The sequence below is a fragment of the Branchiostoma lanceolatum genome, chromosome 5 (assembly GCF_035083965.1).
Source record: "Branchiostoma lanceolatum isolate klBraLanc5 chromosome 5, klBraLanc5.hap2, whole genome shotgun sequence".
Classification (NCBI taxonomy): Eukaryota; Metazoa; Chordata; class Leptocardii; order Amphioxiformes; family Branchiostomatidae; genus Branchiostoma; species Branchiostoma lanceolatum.
Genome location: NC_089726.1, coordinates 5,359,195 through 5,379,411, shown reverse-complemented (window position 1 = coordinate 5,379,411; position 20,217 = coordinate 5,359,195). Strand labels below are relative to the sequence as shown.

The 20,217-nt window shown below is 42.8% G+C and overlaps 1 protein-coding gene across 2 annotated transcripts; it reads left to right on the top strand.

Annotated features, from left to right (window-relative positions):
- Window positions 1-7,864: 7,864 nt before the first annotated feature.
- LOC136434574 (uncharacterized) lies at window positions 7,865-20,049 on the top strand. 2 transcript variants are annotated; one of them, XM_066427454.1, is made up of 5 exons: window positions 7,865-7,897; window positions 13,764-13,831; window positions 14,265-14,459; window positions 15,509-15,688; window positions 16,011-20,049. In XM_066427454.1, the coding sequence occupies exons 1-5, from the start codon at window positions 7,893-7,895 to the stop codon at window positions 16,313-16,315; spliced, it is 753 nt and encodes a 250-aa protein (XP_066283551.1). In that variant the 5' UTR covers window positions 7,865-7,892; the 3' UTR covers window positions 16,316-20,049. The 2 variants fall into 2 exon arrangements, with proteins under 2 accessions (XP_066283551.1, XP_066283552.1); XM_066427455.1 differs by lacking the exon at window positions 7,865-7,897 and adding an exon at window positions 12,561-12,685.
- Window positions 20,050-20,217: the final 168 nt, after the last annotated feature.

Below are 20,217 nucleotides of genomic sequence, written 5' to 3'. Positions count from 1 at the left end.
GTCGTGTCTATCAGCGTCAGGTGCAGTCTGGTATGCATCCCTATTTGGTCTCTGTGCTTTCCCTATATGTCACTTATGTCCGCTTAACTTATAGAAGGGGTTATCAAGATGATTGTGTGTAATTGAATGAAAATTAATGGATTTCTTCAAGGTAAAATAAATATCCTTACGTTTTTTGGATATCCCTTTTTCTGCCAATCTTCCTCTCCTGCAAGACTCACATAACACGTCTCAAGACTCAGATAACACGTCTCAAGACTCACAGAACACGTCTCAAGACTTACATAACACGTCTCAAGACTCACACAACACGTCTAAAGGATCACACAACACGTCTCAAGACTCACACAACACGTCTCAAGACTCACACAACACGTCTCAAAACAAACTCACATAACACGTCTCAAGACTCACATAACACGTCTCAAGACTCACATAACACGTCTCAAGACTTACATAACACGTCTCAAGACTCACATAACACGTCTCAAGACTTACATAACACGTCTCAAGACTCACATAACACGTCTCAAGACTCACACAACACGTCTCAAGACTCACACAACACGTCTCAAGACTCACATAACACGTCTCAAGACTCACATAACACGTCTCAAAACTCACACAACACGTCTCAAAACTCACACAACACGTCTCAAGACTCACACAACACGTCTCAAGACTCACAAAACACGTCTCAAGACTCACATAACACGTCTTAAAACTCAAACACGTCTCAAGACTCACACAACACGTCTCAAGACTAGCACACGTCTCAAGACTTACATAACACGTCTCAAGACTTACATAACACGTCTCAAGACTTACATAACACATCTCAAGACTCACATAACACGTCTCAAAACTTACATGACATGTCTCAAGACTAGCACAGCATGTCTCAAAACTCACACAACTCGTCTCAAGACTCACACAACACATCTCAAGACTCACCCAACACGTCTCAAAACTTACATAACATGTCTCAAGACTAGCACAGCATGTCTCACAACTCACACAACACGTCTCAAGACTCACACAACATGTCTCAAGACTCACACAACACGTCTCAAAACTCACATAACACGTCTCAAGACTCACACAACACGTCTCAAAACTCACACAACACGTCTCAAGACTCACACAACATGTCTCAAGACTCACACGACACGTCTCAAGACTCACATAACATGTCTCAAGACTCACATAACACGTCTCAAAACTCACACAACACGTCTCAAGACTCACACAACACGTCTCAAGACTCACATAACACGTCTCAAGACTCACATAACACGTCTCAAAACTCACACAACACGTCTTAAAACTCACACAACACGTCTCAAGACTCACATAACACGTCTCAAGACTCACAAAACACGTCTCAAGACTCACAAAACACGTCTCAAGACTCACAAAACACGTCTCAAGACTCACACAACACGTCTCAAGACTCACATAACACGTCTCAAGACTCACATAAAACGTCTCAAAACTCACACAACACGTCTCAAAACTCACACAACACGTCTCAAGACTCACACAACACGTCTCAAGACTCACAAAACACGTCTCAAGACTCACATAACACGTCTTAAAACTAAAACACGTCTCAAAACTCACACAACACGTCTCAAGACTAGCACACGTCTCAAGACTCACATAACACGTCTCAAGACTTAAATAACACGTCTCAAGATTCACATAACACGTCTCAAGACTTACATAACACGTCTCAAGACTCACATAACACGTCTCAAGACTCACACAACACGTCTCAAGACTCACACAACACGTCTCAAGACTCACATAACACGTCTCAAGACTCACATAACACGTCTCAAGACTTACATAACACGTCTCAAGACTCATATAACACGTCTCAAGACTTACATAACACGTCTCAAGACTCACATAACACGTCTCAAAACTCACACAACACGTCTCAAGACTCACACAACACGTCTCAAGACTCACAAAACACGTCTCAAGACTCACATAACACGTCTTAAAACTCAAACACGTCTCAAGACTCACACAACACGTCTCAAGACTAGCACACGTCTCAAGACTTACATAACACGTCTCAAGACTTACATAACACGTCTCAAGACTTACATAACACATCTCAAGACTCACATAACACGTCTCAAAACTTACATGACATGTCTCAAGACTAGCACAGCATGTCTCAAAACTCACACAACACGTCTCAAGACTCACACAACACGTCTCAAGACTCAAATAACACGTCTCAAAACTCACACAACACGTCTCAAGACTCACACAACACGTCTCAAGACTCACAAAACACGTCTCAAGACTCACATAACACGTCTCAAGACTAGCACAACACGTCTCAAGACTCACATAACACATCTCAAGACTCACCCAACACGTCTCAAAACTCACATAACATGTCTCAAGACTAGCACAGCATGTCTCAAAACTCACACAACACATCTCAAGACTCACACAACACGTCTCAAGGCTCAAATAACACGTCACACAAGTTGCCACACCTCAAGCACGTTAAAGAACCCACCACACTTTAATATTGAAAAAGACTTACATGTATAGTCTATACCGGCTTAAATAAATCTGTCAGGATATGCAGTGTGTACTATTCGATACAAACCTGGTGTGGTGTGATACCCATGAGGTGGTTGGTTTAACCAGGTATGAAATGAAAACAATTAAAATACTCACTGCACAACCAAAGCAGAGGAGGGGGCCGGGGATTTGGGTATGTTTTTACCGTTGTGTACCTTAGGACAACGACAGTGGAAACCTATTGATATCTAACTAACTACGTCGCCAACCCACATGCGATATAAAGAATACGGGACAAAATAGAAAGCCCGACAAAACTGCCTAAAAGCACCGGAGAGCAGTGAAAAGTAGCTTCCGCTGAAGAATCTAGCTGTTCATGAAATAAAAGTGTCGCCTAGCAACTCTTATTAGTACTGCAGTGATATACTGTCAGACGAAGTGTCTGCTCTGTGGTATAGTTCCGCCGTAACAGTCACCATGGCGGAAGTACTAGTATAATTTATCTGAAAAATAGCTTCCGCTAAAACACCGGCACGTTTCTTAAGATTTTGAAAATAGTGGCAAATCCAAGCTGCAATGTGCGCATGTTTGGGAGAGAGTCGTTTCAGGGTACCTGTGTTACATACCTCTTTCGCTGCCTGGGGCTACTACTGTAATCAGTTAGGCGGGCCGCTAGGAGCGCGATTTTAATCCCCAAGCAAATCTTCCGGTGGCATGGCAAAATCGCAACTCCCGGCCAATACAGTCGTACATATACATTTTGGCCGGGAGTAACGATTGTTCTACCGAGACATTCGCTTGGAGGTAGCGGGATCTGTATTAGTCAGTCTGGTTTCAGGACCCGTGCGTGGGGTCTAGCTTTATGCCTGAATGACGATCTGTTGTAGCTAAAACAGACAGATCCTGCTTCAAAACAATGTTCAAAACAAACAGCTATCTCTGCACCTTGTGTGATAAACAGCCCACGTAACCGCCACCACTATGGAATATCATGCAAAATGTGAAAGCATGTGGATGAAAAGACAACAATACGCACAAAGTGTAAAAGATTCCTTTTTACCTTCGCCGAGAAGGTTATGCAGAGGGTAGCGTTTGTTTGTGTGTGTGTTTGTGTGTTTGTAACGTACAGCATAACTCGAGAAGGCTCGGATGGATTGTCTTGATATTTGGTAGGTGGGTAGGTCTTGATGAGACATGGAAATTATTAGATTTTGGGTCCCCTAGCGGCTTGTTACGGTACTGCAGCGGAACTTCCTGTTTTGATATCTCGTGTTCTGGACATGCTATGGTCCTGATTTTTCAGTGGTAGATACCTCGTTGGACAGAGAGTAAGTTGTATAGGTTTTGGGCACCTGGCGGCTTTTTTGGAACTGCAGGAGCCGGTTTTGCTTCAGACTTCGAAGGGAATAACTCAAGAAGGGCTTGATGGATGGTCATGATTTTTGGTAAGTAGATAGCTTGAGTGAAGATGTACATGATTAGGATGAATTTGAAGTCGCAGAGAGCGCGCCGTGAGAGCGCCGTCTTATGCTTTGGTCACATTTCCAATCCGGGGCCGGGTCGGGCAGCCTTTTGGAACGAAAAGTGTGATATAAAAGACAACTTAAGACACAAAACCTACAAAAATTATTCCTAACCATTTATTGTGTATTTTCTTGATATGCATTTTATATTTTTCGTTTTTGGAAACAACCCGGCCGGGCCCCGGATTGGAAATGGGACCGAAGCATTAGTGGAATGGGGGTATAAAGGAACATTTTCGGCAGCAGTACGACCGGTGTACTCTCGGTCACCGAGCGATTTTTAGAGATCGTCCGACGTTTGCAGGTGACTGAGCCCTGTCCAGCGTAACAGGGTACATTTGAGGCAAAACATCGGTCGGCCCCCTGGCGGTTTTCAAATGTGGCGACCGTCTGGCGATGTTCAAATTCGGCTGAAGGTCGTTGACCGTGTGACCAAAGGAATGGCGACATTCCATAAGATTCATTTCTGTAGTCAAACAATTCCAGCGATACTATAGTAGCTTCTAGATGTCTCAATGGAAGTAAATAGCTATCATTTTCACCACAGCTTTACGACAAACAACTTTACGACTACAGTGCTACATATACTTCAGGTTTGCTATGTTAGTTTAGCGATTACGGTTTTTTTATAAATGTGAAGTGGTATTCAATCTTTCTTTTTATTTGAGTTGAATTTGTGATAGTTGTGTGCCGATTTGTTAAAAATAGAGAGAACGCTAGCGACCCCAAAAAACACCCCTCCCAATGAAATGAAATGGTATGGCTACCCTGCTACGCCACAAAATCAAGATGGCGGCCACCACACATGCCAACAGATCCAACAAAGGTTTTGCTACGCAAATTTAAACCTGTAACGAGACGTTTTAAAAGCACCGATAAGGTACATTGTGCGCTAGTAGGGCGGACATAGGTCATTTCAGGACAGGGGCTTCCAAAAACTATCAGCTTCTCTTCATTTAAATTTTCGCGCAGCGTGTTACTTTTTAGAAATATCAACAAAGATTCCACCGAATTCCAGCAAATCACCTAATGCACAAGAACGGTAGCAGTCAGATTCTTTTTCCAATGAGCCTAGTCTATAATTGATATGTGCAGAAGACACGCAGATTTTGGTCACCCTTCCAACCTTTTACACATAAAATAGCAATTACTTCCACTACGACTTCAGACAACCTTTACCACAAGCCGTTAAAAAGGCACCGACAAGTTGCACTGTGCCCTCGTGTGGAAGTAGGTCGTTCTGGGACAAGGTTGAAGAAACACTACCCTGTCTTAAACCACACAGGTGGTCAAGTGACACTTTTTAATTAGTACAGTCAGACCTGGTCGGGCAACCACTGGCGCAGCCAACCACCTCCAGTCACAAGCCACATTAAAAAGTCCCGTCCATTTTTACATACATGTAGTTAAACCCACCCTGTCCTCAGCAACCACTTGTCCGCTGCCACTTCAGTGGTTGCTGAATCCAGGTTTGATTGTATTGGAAACATATCCGAAGAAAAATTTGAATAAGTACATTTTCCCTAGCACAAGAAAACTAGTACAAACTGCCCTCACGAGCATTTATGTGGCTCACCCATACGCCGGATTAAACATAGCGGTCATAACATGTGCCCAGAAACCGCCAATTCTGCCAGCCCAGTCAACCTTTAAACATAGCACGTCAATCAATGCATCTCAGTGAAAGATAGCAGCGATTACTTCCACTACGACATTTGGCAAACAACTTTTGCTACGTGTCTTTTGAAAATCACTGTCAGGTAATTGCCAGGTGCACTGGTTTGGGAGGAGCAACGAGGTTAACCTCCATGAGAGGAGCTCGATGTCATTTCAGGACAGGGTCATCAAAAACTCCAAACCACCGACGGAGGTAGTCAAGCCTCACGCGGATCTTTTTAAGATTAAAAAAGATCAAAATAAAGATTCCGTTCAATTTACTGTACATTCCCCCATGCACAAGAAAGGAACAGGGTAGGTTTTTTTTTCAGTGTAACTCTTTTGTTCATCTAAATGTGCCTGTTCTTGTAAGTCCCCGATACACTAGCATAAACATCAAATATAGTGTACATAATAGGTGCACAGGTACACGCTAGTATTGCGGGTGATAACATTCATACGTGTCTGTCTTTCCTCAATATACGTGGGGCATGTTAAAAGAAAGTGGAATTCATCTTCAACAGTATGTTTGCAGGTAGGACATCGTCTATGAGTAGCTGGTAACGTTACATTATTAAATTGACAGCGCTCAACGATAAAAATGACCTTAATACGCATTGTGTGTTTTGTTGTCATTTTAGTCACACTTAATAACTAAATAAGCTATAATTATCTCGGTTGGGGCTAGATCCTAAAGCAGCAAGGAAACAGAAAGGAAACTTGTTGTGCCGCTATGTAAGCAATACAAGGGTCTGACCGAACATTGCTGGAATGTGGAAAGTACAGCACTACTGGGAGCGTGCATCACAGCTTCAATTACAGCCTCTTTCGCACGGTAACGTCAAGTAAGGACCATGTTCCCTAAGGCTCCCTGGTACTCAAGCTGATAACGAAGGTAAAGCTGGTTCTTTTCGACAGGACAACGATGGGCAGTTGTCTTCTTTTGTGTCATTCCCGGGTAACTACCGCTTAAGGGAGAGCTTTGAGCCAGGTCGGAAAATATTCAAACAGACCCATATCCAATATTTCAATGAGAAAGTTGACTAAAATTTTTATGATAAGAGCATCGTGCAAAATGAACAAGAATGACTAGAAATACAAAGAAACGAGTTCGTTTTTCATCGATGAAATTCACTGAGCGCTTTGTCAAATCACTCGGTTGAGGCGAGGTCGCCAACGGGCGGCAAGTCCGATTGGATACCCGCTTTAACGATCTGAAAACATCATGCACCTCAAGTGACATTTGCAATGAACCTCCGGTACCAACAGACTCTCTTATCATAATCGGTCTGCTTGCGTGCATTGTCTCCTGTTAAGAGATCATCATTAGTCCAAGAAGTCTTCTGTAAATTTGTCTGTAGTTAGATCGGGTGGAAAATACCAAATAATTGCCGAAAAACTCCCACGTTCGTTTAAGTATATTTACATTCATCGATGGGCATGTTTTTTTTTCTAATTATGTAGATGTTACGTTGATGAAAATTAGATAATCTATGTAGCTGTTGTTTGGTAAAATTTTGGAGAGGACATTAATTAGTGTAGCGTATAATTAGCTATTTTTTGACCCAGGGGCAAGTTAATTATGCGTGTTTTCAACTTCATGTTACATGTGTTGCAGAATAGATGGCCAAGGGAACGAATAAAAACGTATTTGTTAACTTTACGATCATCCATGCCTCTGCTCTGTGTATAGCGCACAATATAGTGACCACTTTATGTACAAAGTTCATTTTTTAAGGGAAACCAACAATATAATGGATCGATTTTTGAAACGTTTTCGGAACTTTTGTAATACCATGATTATACAATGTATATCTCCGCCGCTCAGGCGTCGCAAATAAATCAAATAAATGATGCTGACGAATATTTATATAGAGTTAAAGGAGGTCACATAACACGTAACGAAGAGAGATTCTTCACGTAGGTTCATACATGCCATCTTGTCATCGTTAAATTTCATAATCGACGTCCAACAGGTTTTTGTCGTTCAAAAGGTCATGAAATATCGCTCGGGTCAGGTAAGGACACACAGCACAACCTGTTGCTTGTGTCAAGTAAGGACACACAGCACAACCTTCTGCTCGGGTCAGGTAAGGACGCACAGTACAACCTACTCCTACGTACACCACACCAACGTCTGTTACAAGAGCCAGGATCAGAATGGGGTGAGTGGGCTTCTTTTTTTCTTTTAACAAGAGGGTTTACCATAACAGACAAACTTGTGTAAGTGTGTTCATTGAAACCGGCGTGTGAATTCATTCGAACGTCGGCCGAAATTCAAAATCGCCCGAGCGTCAACCGTATTTTTCGCTGAAAATCTGCCCCGTCACAAATTGGACAGGGCTCGGGCGACGTCCGTCTAACTCTAACAATTATAAATCCCCCATAAGACATGGGCACAGACGAAGCCGACTAACCTGGTAAAAAACTTTAATTTCTGGGTTGTGGGAATTTTGTAGGGCATGAGTGGAGTGGACACAGTGAAAATGATAACAGAAGCAGGAATTTTGTGATTTACTAACTCAAATGCTATCAAGGAGCCACAAAGTCAACAGACACGTCTACTTTAAGTAAATGCTATGATTTTCCCCAAAAAGAAATCGATCCGAGCTTCGGCTGACCGTCGATTGGCCTATCGACGCCCGACCGACAACTGGGCGTGCCTCGATCTCAGCAGACAAACAGTGTTACTTAATTTTTTTTTAAACATTTGTAATGAATTTGTACCAGTGTTTTTTGGGGGAAAAAATCAAGTTTTATTCCGGCCTCAGTTCATGAATATATAAATGAACAGATCCAAATCAACAACAAAAAAGAAACAGCAAGTATTGCCCTCGGTGTCCACATTTCATTCATAATCGATGATCAATTATTTTCAACGAAGATTTAACTTAGTCTTTTTCATTGTATTGTCCTTCATTAAAAAGATAAGCAGCATTCCTTGACAACTTAATACAGCATTCTTTATCACCTTATGTGATAAACCAAACTGTCGTTACGTTTCATGTATAAACAAGGAGGAGTTCGGACCGAGCCCGTCCAAGCTCCGACCGACGCCAGCACGACGCTCGTCCAAAGCAACAGTTTTCAAAAGTCGGGCGGAACACTGACGACGGTCGTCCGATTATTTTACGAAGCCCGATCGAGGCTCACGCGAGGCCGAATAGTTCGGGCTACCTCCGACCGACACAAAAACGGGTCTAAATTCGTCGGATTGCTGTCGGGCGAGCTACGGGCAACCTGTTGGCAAGCTCTCCGAGCTCAAAAATCGTCGCTAGGGCCTCGCTGAATTTAAGCGCAGCTTCCAGCGACCCGCGAACGTCGGCCGAGCTCCTAAAAATCGCCCGAAGCCCCCAGAATCGACAAGCCGTACTTCGGCCGAAAATGCCCATTTGGAGCTCGCCGACACGTCGGGCGAGCTGAGTTTTAGTTTTGCGACTGGGGCTTTAGGGATTGTTGGTTTGATCGTATTCGTTTGTATCGCAAACCCGGTAAACCGCCTCAGAGCGTAACGCACCAGGTTTGTACTGAAGAGGACAGGCTGCATATCACTCACACCGGGAAGGACCCATACTTTTAACAATAAGTGTTATGGGTTCTTTTACGCGCTCGATTTGTGGCTCTCCTGAAACGCGGGACCTCCATTTAACGTCCTATCCGAGGGACATATAGAAGTAGTACAAGCTAGGTGCTCATTTACAACTGAGTAGAGTGAAAAATAGATTTTTAGTGCCTTTTCCAAGCATGAAACGTCGGGACCCGCCCGGGATTCCAAATCTTAACAATTGAATAGGCTCGGTCGCTAAGATATATTTCATTACCTTCGTGTACATGAAATGAAGTTATTTTATACATTTGAGACAACGCCAATTGCTTGTTCTTAAAACCAATTACTGCACGTCATCTAAACGCGACAAATAATTTAATTTATTCGACACACACGGCACACACGTATTTTAATGTGAAGTTGTTGTCGAAAGTTCCACCACAACAGAAGTGTCCATTCAATTGTATAAATCCTCTCCTTTAACGCAACTCTATACCTGTTTCTTCTCCTGAACCCTTTTCAGAGAATGACACATAGTTGCACAAACAGGTGAACTTCGGTGATTTTCGTTGAAGACACGGAGGCGTAGCGATAAATAGCGAGTTAGTATTGTGCACGTCGAAAAACGAGTGCGTACATTGTCAGTCCCCAAGTAAAGACCGAGAGTAGGAAAAAGGATGTACATTTCCCATTTTTGTGACATCTGCAATTTGTGTAAAAGTGAAGGATTTCAGTCATATACAATACAATCTTGAGAATATTTTAGGTAAAGAGAATGATGACTTTCGTGAAAATAGATTCAATTTCACTCTGCTGATGAAATTTTTGCCGTGAATGAGTTTTTACCGATGCCATGCTCGATGGAGTCGCGCGGCACCTTAGTTTTAATACGCCACGTCTTGTTTTCCAATCCAATGCACGTTGACATTGACGACCGATTGCTTGGTATACCAAAGACGGCAAAGACTGTGTTTCACACAAATAGCACGGTGCTCAAATTTTCTTGGTAACGTAAAAATCTGTTTACTAGAACGATACATCAATCCGTGCTTCACACAGACGACAGCTCTGAGCATGAATCAAACTTCTTATTCAGCACTCTGAATGAAAACAAGGAGATTCAGTTGATATTTAATAATAAATGGCCTTGATAAAAAAAGAACATTCTCGCCTCTGCAGTTACAACTATATTCGAAGTCAGGGGACACCAAAGTGCAACTTATGGCATCCCACGACATTACCATATACATGCATACTATGTAACATTAAGCCCCCGTCACAAATGAAGAATTTAGCTCGGCCGACTTGTCGGCGAGCTCCAAATGGCGATTTTCGGGCGAAGTACGACCGACGTCCTGTCGATTCTACGGGCTTCGGGCGAATTTTCGGAGCTCGGCCGACGTTCGCGGGTTACTGGAAGCTGCGCTTAGATTCAGCGAGGCCTCGGCGACGATTTTTGAACTCGCACAGCTCGTCAACAGTTTGCCCGTAGCTTGCCCGAGCAACGCCCAGCGCTCGGTCAATATTAGGGCGGGCATCCGAAGATTTTAGACCCGATTTTTGGTCGGTCGGAGGTCGCCCGACCTTTCCGGCCTCGTGCGAGCCTCGCACGGGCTTTGCACAATAATCGGACGACCGTCGTCAGTGTTCCGGCCGACTCATGAAAAGTAAGGCGTGCTTCGGGCGAGCGTTGTACTCGTATCCATGGGAGCTTTGACGGGCTCCGGCCGAACTCCTTCTTGTTTATAGATAAAAGGTAACGACAGCTTGGTTTATTGCATAGATGATACATAATACTTTAATATTGACTAATACTAATATCAGAATGCTGCCGAACTTTTTTAATGAAAGACAATTCAATTGCAAAGTTAAATTTTAATTCAAACAATTTCATTATAAATAAAATGTGGACACCGAAGACAATACTTCTTGTTTCTTTTTTGGTATTGGTTTGGATGTTTCAATTTATATATTGATTAACTTGGGCCTGACTTTTGAGGCTTGACTTGACTTCCTTAGTTTTTCCTCCACAAAATGACTAGTTGAAAGTCTACTGAGTCATTTTAGATCTATGTTTGTCTGCCGAGGCACGCCCAGGCGTCGGCAGGGCGTCGATAAGCTTATCAACGGTCGGCCGAAGCTCGGACGGCGCTCGCCCGAGCTTCGGTCTATTTCCTTTTGCTGAAAATGTTTGGATCGGGGTTAAACGACCGATATGTTGACTTTGTGGCTCCTGCGCTAGTATTCGGATTGGTTTATGACAAAATTCCTGTTTAGGTTATTATTTTCAGTGTGCCCACCCACTTCACTCATGCCCGACAGATTTGCCACAACTCAGAAAGTAAAGTTGGTCCAAATTTGAGCTTGTCACCAGGTCAGTTGATTCTGACTTCGTCCGTGTCCAAGAGATGGTGCCGTCTTATGTGGGATTTATGATTATTAGTGTTCGACGGACGTCGCCCGAGCTCCGTTCAATTTGTGACGGGGCAGGTTTTCAGCGAAAAATACGGTCGACACTCGGGCGAATTTGAAATTTGGCGAGCTTCCGGCGATCTACAAAATCGGCCGATGCTCGCATGAATTGTGACGCCGGCTTTACCACAGTTGCCGGCCAGTCAGTGAAACTTTTACGTGGTACGGCGTCGTCGGTATGAGTTTACCACTTGCAATACCAACCCGAGATTCGAAAGACTGTTAGTGGCTGAAGCTTAAAAAAACTTCAACATTCTGCCGTCTATCAACCGTTCTGTATTGTAACATTCAAGATCGCAAACAATGACGCCGGTCGCTAGATTTGCTACATGTTACCCGTCCACAGCAAAATGTCAGCATAGGTTTATGGTGTAGAAAAATTATATTTGTGCGAAAGTAGTTCTTTTTCTCTTATCTACATGGCACCGAGGGGGAAATCGGGTGTTCCAGGGCAGCGTGTCAAAATGTCACCGAGTTGGTGGCTTTTCAAGTTTTAAACTCATATCGACGACGGAGACACTTAAGAATATGTTTACTTCTACGAAGGTTAACATAAAAATAAATAAAAAACATCCAAGCAGCAACGTCTTACATGTGAATATCCAAGTGCAAAGCACCCTAAACACATCGGGTTTCATCATTTGTTTGCCCGGTCGCGTGTTCCAAAGCTTGGAACATTGTTCTAAAATTCGGGAGTTCCAAGATCGCGTGGTTCTAAAGCTCCAAAAGGGACGGGTTCTAAAGGGATTCTAAAGTTCTATTTTGAGCTTAAAATGCAATTTTTGTCACCATTTTTTGCCGCATAAAGCCATTGTTGCATCTTGATGGGACAAAAAGAACATGGTGGACGACAATTATTTTATACTTTCTACCTGATCTAACTGGCAGACAAGTTTACAGAAGACTTGTTCGAGTAATGATGATCTGGAAACCGGTTGGTCATTGCAATTATTTTGATATTTTCCACCTGATCTAACGTTAATGTTACAGAAAAGTTTACAAGAGACTTGTTGGATTAATGATGATATCTTAACAGGAGAAAATGCACGCACGCTCGATGACCGAGTGTCTGTTGGCACCGGTGGGTCATTGCAAATGTCACTTGTGACGACTACCTCGAGGCCCCCCTCCCACTTTTGATTCATGTTTGTTTGCTTGTATTGTATACCCAGTAAACCGCCTCATAGCGAAACACATTAGGTTTGTACAAGCTGCATATCCGGACAGATAGATTTGATACACTCACACCGGGAAGGACCCCTACTCTTTTCAATAAAATCATCTTTCCATATCGGTAAAGCGGGTAATATCTCAATTACCATTGGACTTGCGGCACGTTGGCGAGATCAATGATGCTTGGCTCCAGAAGAAAAATATGAGAAAAATAACGCTGGGCTACAGACGGAAGACCATGATAATAATGGTTAATTTTTTTTCAATTCCACCGCCATTTTGAAAAGGCAAAATAGGGGCGAAGTGGCACAAAACAAGCCAAACTCTTGCACGCACGGGTACTGTTGTGCCTTTACCCGATGTATCCCATACACATACAACTTACCAAAACATAGATGCATGTAATACGGAATGAATAGGCAATGGCGTGAATAAAAAACGTATTTGTTTACTTTACAATCAGCTATGCTTCTGCTAACGTTATATGTAGAGCGCACAGCTTACTGACCATACATTATGCACAAAGTTCAATTTCTAAGGGAAGGCAGCAATATGTTGGTTCCATCTTTAAAATTATTTCGGAACTATATTAATACCATGATAAGGCGTCGCAAAAATCAAACGTTTAAGCTTTTGTTTTCGGTGACGTTTGAGTTTGATAATTTGTTTTGTTTTGTTTGTTTGTTTGTTTGTTTGTTTGTGGGTGTAAATTTCATACGTGTTTGAAAGTTTAGGTAAAGGTGGACATAATCAGACACGTGTCATTCAAAGTATCAAAGTATGGCTTAATTTTTCATTCAGCATGATCATACATGCATGTCCTCTTTTACGTGTTATAGGTTCGGAGTTTGGCTAGTCCTTGTGGCGCTTCTTCCCATGATCGACGCGGAGGGTTATGGTGAAGAAGGTGTGTGGAATATTTTACCTTAATCTCTTGGGAATCACATTATAATTCTAGTGCTACGGTCGTCTTTAAATCAATCATTTCAGCTCGTTTGGTACTGAAATGCTCTCTTTATTCACGGGATCCCCGTATTTTCTGTGACATTTTATCATGATTTTTTAATGGGATACTTTTCATATGTTACTTCATACAACCTTGTTTCATTACTTTATCCATACATGTAAATTACATTTGATTTGTATCATTTTTGACCTCTGATGAATTTCCCACTCAGATTATGAGTTCGCGTTATCCAAGTTTTCTCTTCATCAAATGTATATTTTTGTTGTATATTTCAGTTACTGCATTTGTATTAGTTTATTTCATTTCATGGACTTCAAAAAGAGAAGTGATGCATCACTGATGAAAAGCTAATACGCCAAACATGTTGTTACAGAAACCTGTAAGCTGGTGCGGCCAGGTGTCTGCGTTCCCAGAGATCAGTGGGGGACACCTGGACCTCTTCCCCCGTGTGTCAACTATGACGTCATGCTGCCGGAAGTGACGCGTGTTAATATGACACTCCCAGATACCATGGCGGAATTAGGCTTAAATGACTTTCTACCAAACATCGAAGAAATACGCGATGCTGGTATAAAACTAAATTTATTCAGTGTATTTCAAGATATCAGCTTTGTTAATAAAACATTTACTCTAGTCAACCCTGACTCTAGTAACACTGTAAATCAGTTCCCGGGTAAGAAAACAAACGTAGTGAGACTGGGCCATAGTTATAGAATATGATGCTAGATGGCGCAAAGTCGGGCTTAACTTCCATATTCTCAAGACCTAAGCACATACTAAATATTATCACAATTCTCGGGCCCGGTAGCAAGTAGATAAAGATATTTGTACATGTACGCATACGTGCGCCCAGAACACACACACACACACACACACACACACACACACACACACACACACACACACACACACACACACACACACACACACACACAGGCGCGCGCGCGCGCGCGCACATACACAGACATACACACGCACACGCACACGCACACACACACACGCACACACACACACACGCACGCACACACACACACACACACACACAAATACACGTCCAAGTACACTGACACTCAAATACATTTCCAAAATGCCCCGCGGCTGTCAGCTGCATAATTGTTCTTGTCTGTCTAATGTAACATGGGTTTAACGTCTCATCCTAAGGACTCTCATCCTAACTGTCTTAAACAAAAGGTCTGTAACTATCCTACCCAAGGGACTCAACCATCATAAGTGTTAAACTATTGGCAAGGATATCAGCTCCCTGTTGAGTTTCCAGACACAAACAACGTCACGCTATTACGGAGATAATCACAGCTGATTGTTAGGGTCGACCTGCCTTGACCTCCTCTGCGCACTTTGGGCGTCGCCTCGTTATCGTAGCTGGCGGGAACAGAGCTGCCACAAGCCTTCTCTGGGGGCAAATTGGGGGAGGGGGATCATATGTATATGCACAGACACACACACGCACACACACACGCAGGCACGCACACAGACACACACACAGACACGCCAAAAACTATACCTCCAGTTTTCATGTCGGTAATAATCAATATTGCAATAGCACTGACCGGGTTGATGATTGGATAATCTGTAACCCTCTTTCCGGTGTTTTGGCAGGTAAGATTCCCTTCAGGGGGCCGACGTCGATTCCCGTCGGAGGTGTAGCAGCCCCGAACTGGGTCCGTGTGGGGACTGCGATCCTCCTGATCTACACCGCGACCGTCGATGGTGCCGAGCAACTTTTCGCTTTCCCTTCCGGGCAGTTTATGAGCCTTGTAGCAAGCGATACCCTAGAAGGTGAGCAATCGCCCAGCAAAAGCGCTGTTGACCTCACTCTCCTACGCAGAGCCTCGGTCGCGCGGCCAATATCAAATACCTAAGGAAGACTCTGCTATTAAACCGGGCTGAGGCTTCCACTTTTGTGAGCGAGGCTCTAAGCAGCTGTTAGCCAATCTGGCAACCGGCTCGCATAACTCAGCCCGGTTAGTGGAGCCTTGCCGCTGACCGATAGGCTCAGTTGACATTTTCTGAATATTTCTAAAATAAAAATGCCAAAAAGGCCAAACCAGCGAGATTCCTGTCTTCTAATTATTTTGAAATAAACTCTTTGCACGTGCAGGTCCTATTCGGAGCCTGAAGGGAGGTATGGAGGGGTTTGCTAATACCTACCCTGATACCGTTGCCGAGGCGATGCCGTCCCTGGTCCAGGACTTCAGTGACCTGCTCGACAGCTTCAACTGCAGCACCGGCGGTCCCAACTGCAACCGGACCCTCGGAGTAGACGATGTGACGATGTTAGGTGGCAACTGGACTATAGTTGTGAGGCCCGGGATTGAGTTTTACCTCCTTTTATGTTTCAGATTTCTCTTCGTACGTCTTTGTGGCTTTAGATTGGTGGTCTGTATTCTCTTAGAGTTGCTGTAAATGTTTTAATTTTCGCGGTGGTTTCATGTTCCGGTTTTCGCTTTGACCTCTTTACAATGAACTTTTGAAAGCCCGACGTGAAAAGTTCTGTTCTGGCTTCTGCCCGCTAATCACAGAGAATAAAAATCGGTATTGTAGTGTATAAGATAGTGACAGTCGACCTCGCCAGCACTGACGACGGCGACTGTTCTGTCCGTCTATAACAACCTTGCCGAGTCGATAGTCAGGTGTGCGGCTGCGCACTGGCTTGGTTTCCGACTGGCTGTCCGTTAAAGGCGTCATCCATTACATGTACATCACATGTAGCGCTACTGTTGTTTCAACCGCGAACTTGAAACCACCGCGAACACTCCATTTTCCTCAACCGCAAACTTCAGAATCTATTTACAGTATACCATCACGGTTAGGCCACAGTACCTAAATTTAAGGATGACATCCTGTGCAGACTCTCAATTGAATAATAGCGTAAAAAAAACACAAGGTGGGCAAAAAAAATATGCCTACATTTCCAGATTTAGACGCCATAAACCTTCTAACAAAAATTGAAAAGATAAAACATGGTATAACGTCTGACAAGACGTTAAATTTATTCCTGTATTCAGTGATACAGTAAGTGACGCTGGTCTCTTAAAACCCTTGTCCTGCTGAGCCCGACAATTGTCGGTTTGCACGTGCTTTACACTAGCTCTGACAATTGTCGGGGTGACGGTATTTCTAGAATGTGTATGTTGCACATGCGCGGTTGTTGTAAAGCGAAGTAACTGAGCAATATCAAACTACTAACTAGTACCCTTTGTTTCAAAGGTGTCTGGGCACTTCAGCATAGGGGTGATAAATATTTTTGCTTTGGAAATCCAGCAAGACAAGGGTTAATATCAGAATAATAAAGCTTTTCTATGACAAGGAAAACTATTATTACCAGGGCACATCTTCATTCATGCCTGTATCTGACAACCGGTGCATCCCGGTCCCTGGTAACACTTGCCGAAAATTTCGTGGCTGCTTACTTCGCTAGCAGTGACCAGGCGCAAGCACTCATATAGAGAAATAAACGCCAAGTTACCCTGCCCAGTGTCTGTCGCGCACCAGTCGGCAATGATGTTACCGCCTTTTCTTGCTACCTTTCTACTAGTAAGTTCTAACATAGTCCATCGGCGCAGAATGGTCCGCCGACGCCATCTTGCCATCAAAAATTATGCAAATGATTAATTACGACATATAGGACGTTTCGCAATAGACTGGTAGTCATTTGACGACGATGTTCATCATTACCGCAGGGTAACAAATTTCTTTTTTTCAATGCGTGCAGTAGTCATGAAATCTACTAGACTTACTTTACTTCTCAGCTTACAGTATTCTATGGATGGGATCGGAAATTCCTGCACACGCACGTTCCCCAAAACATCTTTTCTGGCATTTCCAACATGTATCGAGGTAGCAGAACACCTAGTATGGGGATTTACATGGTTAAGTCCTAGGACCTCAAAGGAGAAGGTTCGACGCCTCGAAATCCATAGCAGGGTGCACGATGAAATCACAAGAATCGAATATGTTTGCCTTCATGGTATAATGTACAAACTATGTGAACATGAGCTTAAGTTTGCTTGCCCGTTCTCTTTTAAAAGCCACTTTTATATGGCCCAGCTGGCGGAGGTCATCGTGCTGCAGCCGACGCACAGCAGTTGGCGGTAACCATATCCAGGCGCAAATTGACCCTGCGCGAAACAAACATCGTAACTCTGACGTAGTCCCCAACGTTACAATTCCCCTCAGTTTCCGCCTCGCTGACGTGCCCAGAAGAATCTCTACGGCCTTGTCAATTTCTGTGACGCACTACTTCATATCCGAACTAAGTTGTCGCGGAGGAATAATGTGTTCTGCTACCTTAAATACACTTCCCTGAAATTCGAACGGCGTGTCGAACAACGAACGAATAATTTGGCGACCCGTCCTTAACGATATTATGGCATCGCGAATATGCGTTTTCCATTGTATCACTACAATGTAGTCTACAGTAACAAAAGCTTATCTACAGTATTTCGGACCATATATTTGAGACAATGAACTTGTCTCTACATACGTCCGGAGTTATTCTCCTAGTCATCCATGTGCGTACTGCAATTCCAATCTCTAGCAGGAGAATTCCATATTCTTCTGAATTCCAATCTCTACTATGACACATATGTATTGCGCATAGTTACTCGCATATGTATGGTAAACTTTTTAAGTTTTAAACTGATGTATGTCATATCTAATATGGTAAATATATACATTTATTCGAGGGGTTGTATAATTATGGGGGCAAAGGTGCAAAGCTGAAGTTAAACATAAGTGAAAGAATCTGTCCTTATATATCAGGAAAGTATATGTAACTCTTTTTTCTTGTATTTATGTTTAGGAAGGGAGTGAAATATGGTGCATTTGTTAAAGATTTGCTAACCCCTATGTTGACCATTAGATCCTGCCTGCTAGTATCACATGGATGTCATTTAATCAAGAAAAGACGGGTGTTCTACTGGTGTATTTTGTTGATACGTGTATTTGTAACCGTTTGTGGATTGTTTACAATGAGAACGGTCATGAATCTAAGGACGCATGCGCAAGGTCTAAGGCGGAGGTCCCTGAGACATAAACAGAACACGTCCGATATTGTTCTGCAAATCGACCGCAGAAGTCAACATGGCATATAGCTGGTGTATGCATAATTTAGCGACCCGTTCTTTTAGATACCGTGGCACTGCGAGTTTGCATTTCTATAGAGAGGGAGCTAACTGAGTTATTAGGATACAACATTGTCTTGACTTAGTCTTCTATTGGACCATCCTACTATTGTCTTCACTCATTGACAAATCTTTTCAGAGTTTTGGTATAAAACCTGGTTCTGCCAGATCTTCCTTTAGTTACTGACGAAAGGTAGCGGATGCTGTCTGAAACGTCTGCTTCAAAATTAGTTGCTTGAGTAACTTTTTTTGGCCGTCTATACATGTATAAAGCATAGTCCAGACAAGAACTGTTTACAAGTCAGCTTTGAACTTCACCTTTTCTCGACCTCTGACCTTGCGCATGCGTACTAAGAATTGTGAACGTTCCTATTTGCATCAATATTATTTCATAAATATTTTGTAACTGTTTCTATTGTAACCTTAATCATTCATAAGTGTTTATGTTTTTTTAATAAGGCCATGTTGATTTGATTATTTGGATGGCGTCCTCTTGGGACCCCAAAACTGATGCGAGCGTGCGAATAAAAAAAGTTTTGCAAAAAAGTTGCCTTCATTATAAGATGTACGTCGTCAGGAAGGATAAACAAAAGTAGACACACCGATTATGGTAGACCGAAATATATATATATTCTTCATTTTTGTTCGTTCAAAACTTCTTCTTGGACTTTGTAAATGACGTCGGTATGTACGACATTAGTATCCGTTTTCTGAAATTCTTTTTTGCAATTCACTGCATGTATTTTCTCCTTTTTCAACTGCTTTTCACGATTTACAGTTTGGCCGAAAACTTGTTCATTTATTCGTGGGACGGGACGAAAATTGATGCGCGCGGATGTCATCTATACAATCAAATAAACATGGCTTGAACTCAAATGGCCTGTTATTCAGCTATGATTCATCTGAATGATAATTAATTATCATTGAAATCTGCATAGATTTAGGCCCCGCTCACCAATTCCATTTTTGGTAACGGAGGCTCAATGGGGGCTCGAATAAAATTTTGAACGGGAACTATGTGGCTACAGCGTCTTTTCTGAAGACTGTGGCGTGAGTGTGTACGGTTGGCTTGAGGTTGTCCACTAGTGCACTACTACATGTATTTGCCTAAATAGGATCGATGTTTACTCAACATTTATCTATACTTGCACCCAACATTGTTTTGATATACTGGAGTAAGAT

What these genes read in the sequence shown, in the direction of transcription:
- LOC136434574 (XM_066427454.1), top strand. An exon ending in GGAGGGTTATGGTGAAGAAG is followed by an intron (nt 13,832 to 14,264) that starts GTGTGTGGAATA and finishes ATGTTGTTACAG; the next exon opens with AAACCTGTAAGCTGGTGCGG. An exon ending in AGCAAGCGATACCCTAGAAG is followed by an intron (nt 15,689 to 16,010) that starts GTGAGCAATCGC and finishes TTGCACGTGCAG; the next exon opens with GTCCTATTCGGAGCCTGAAG.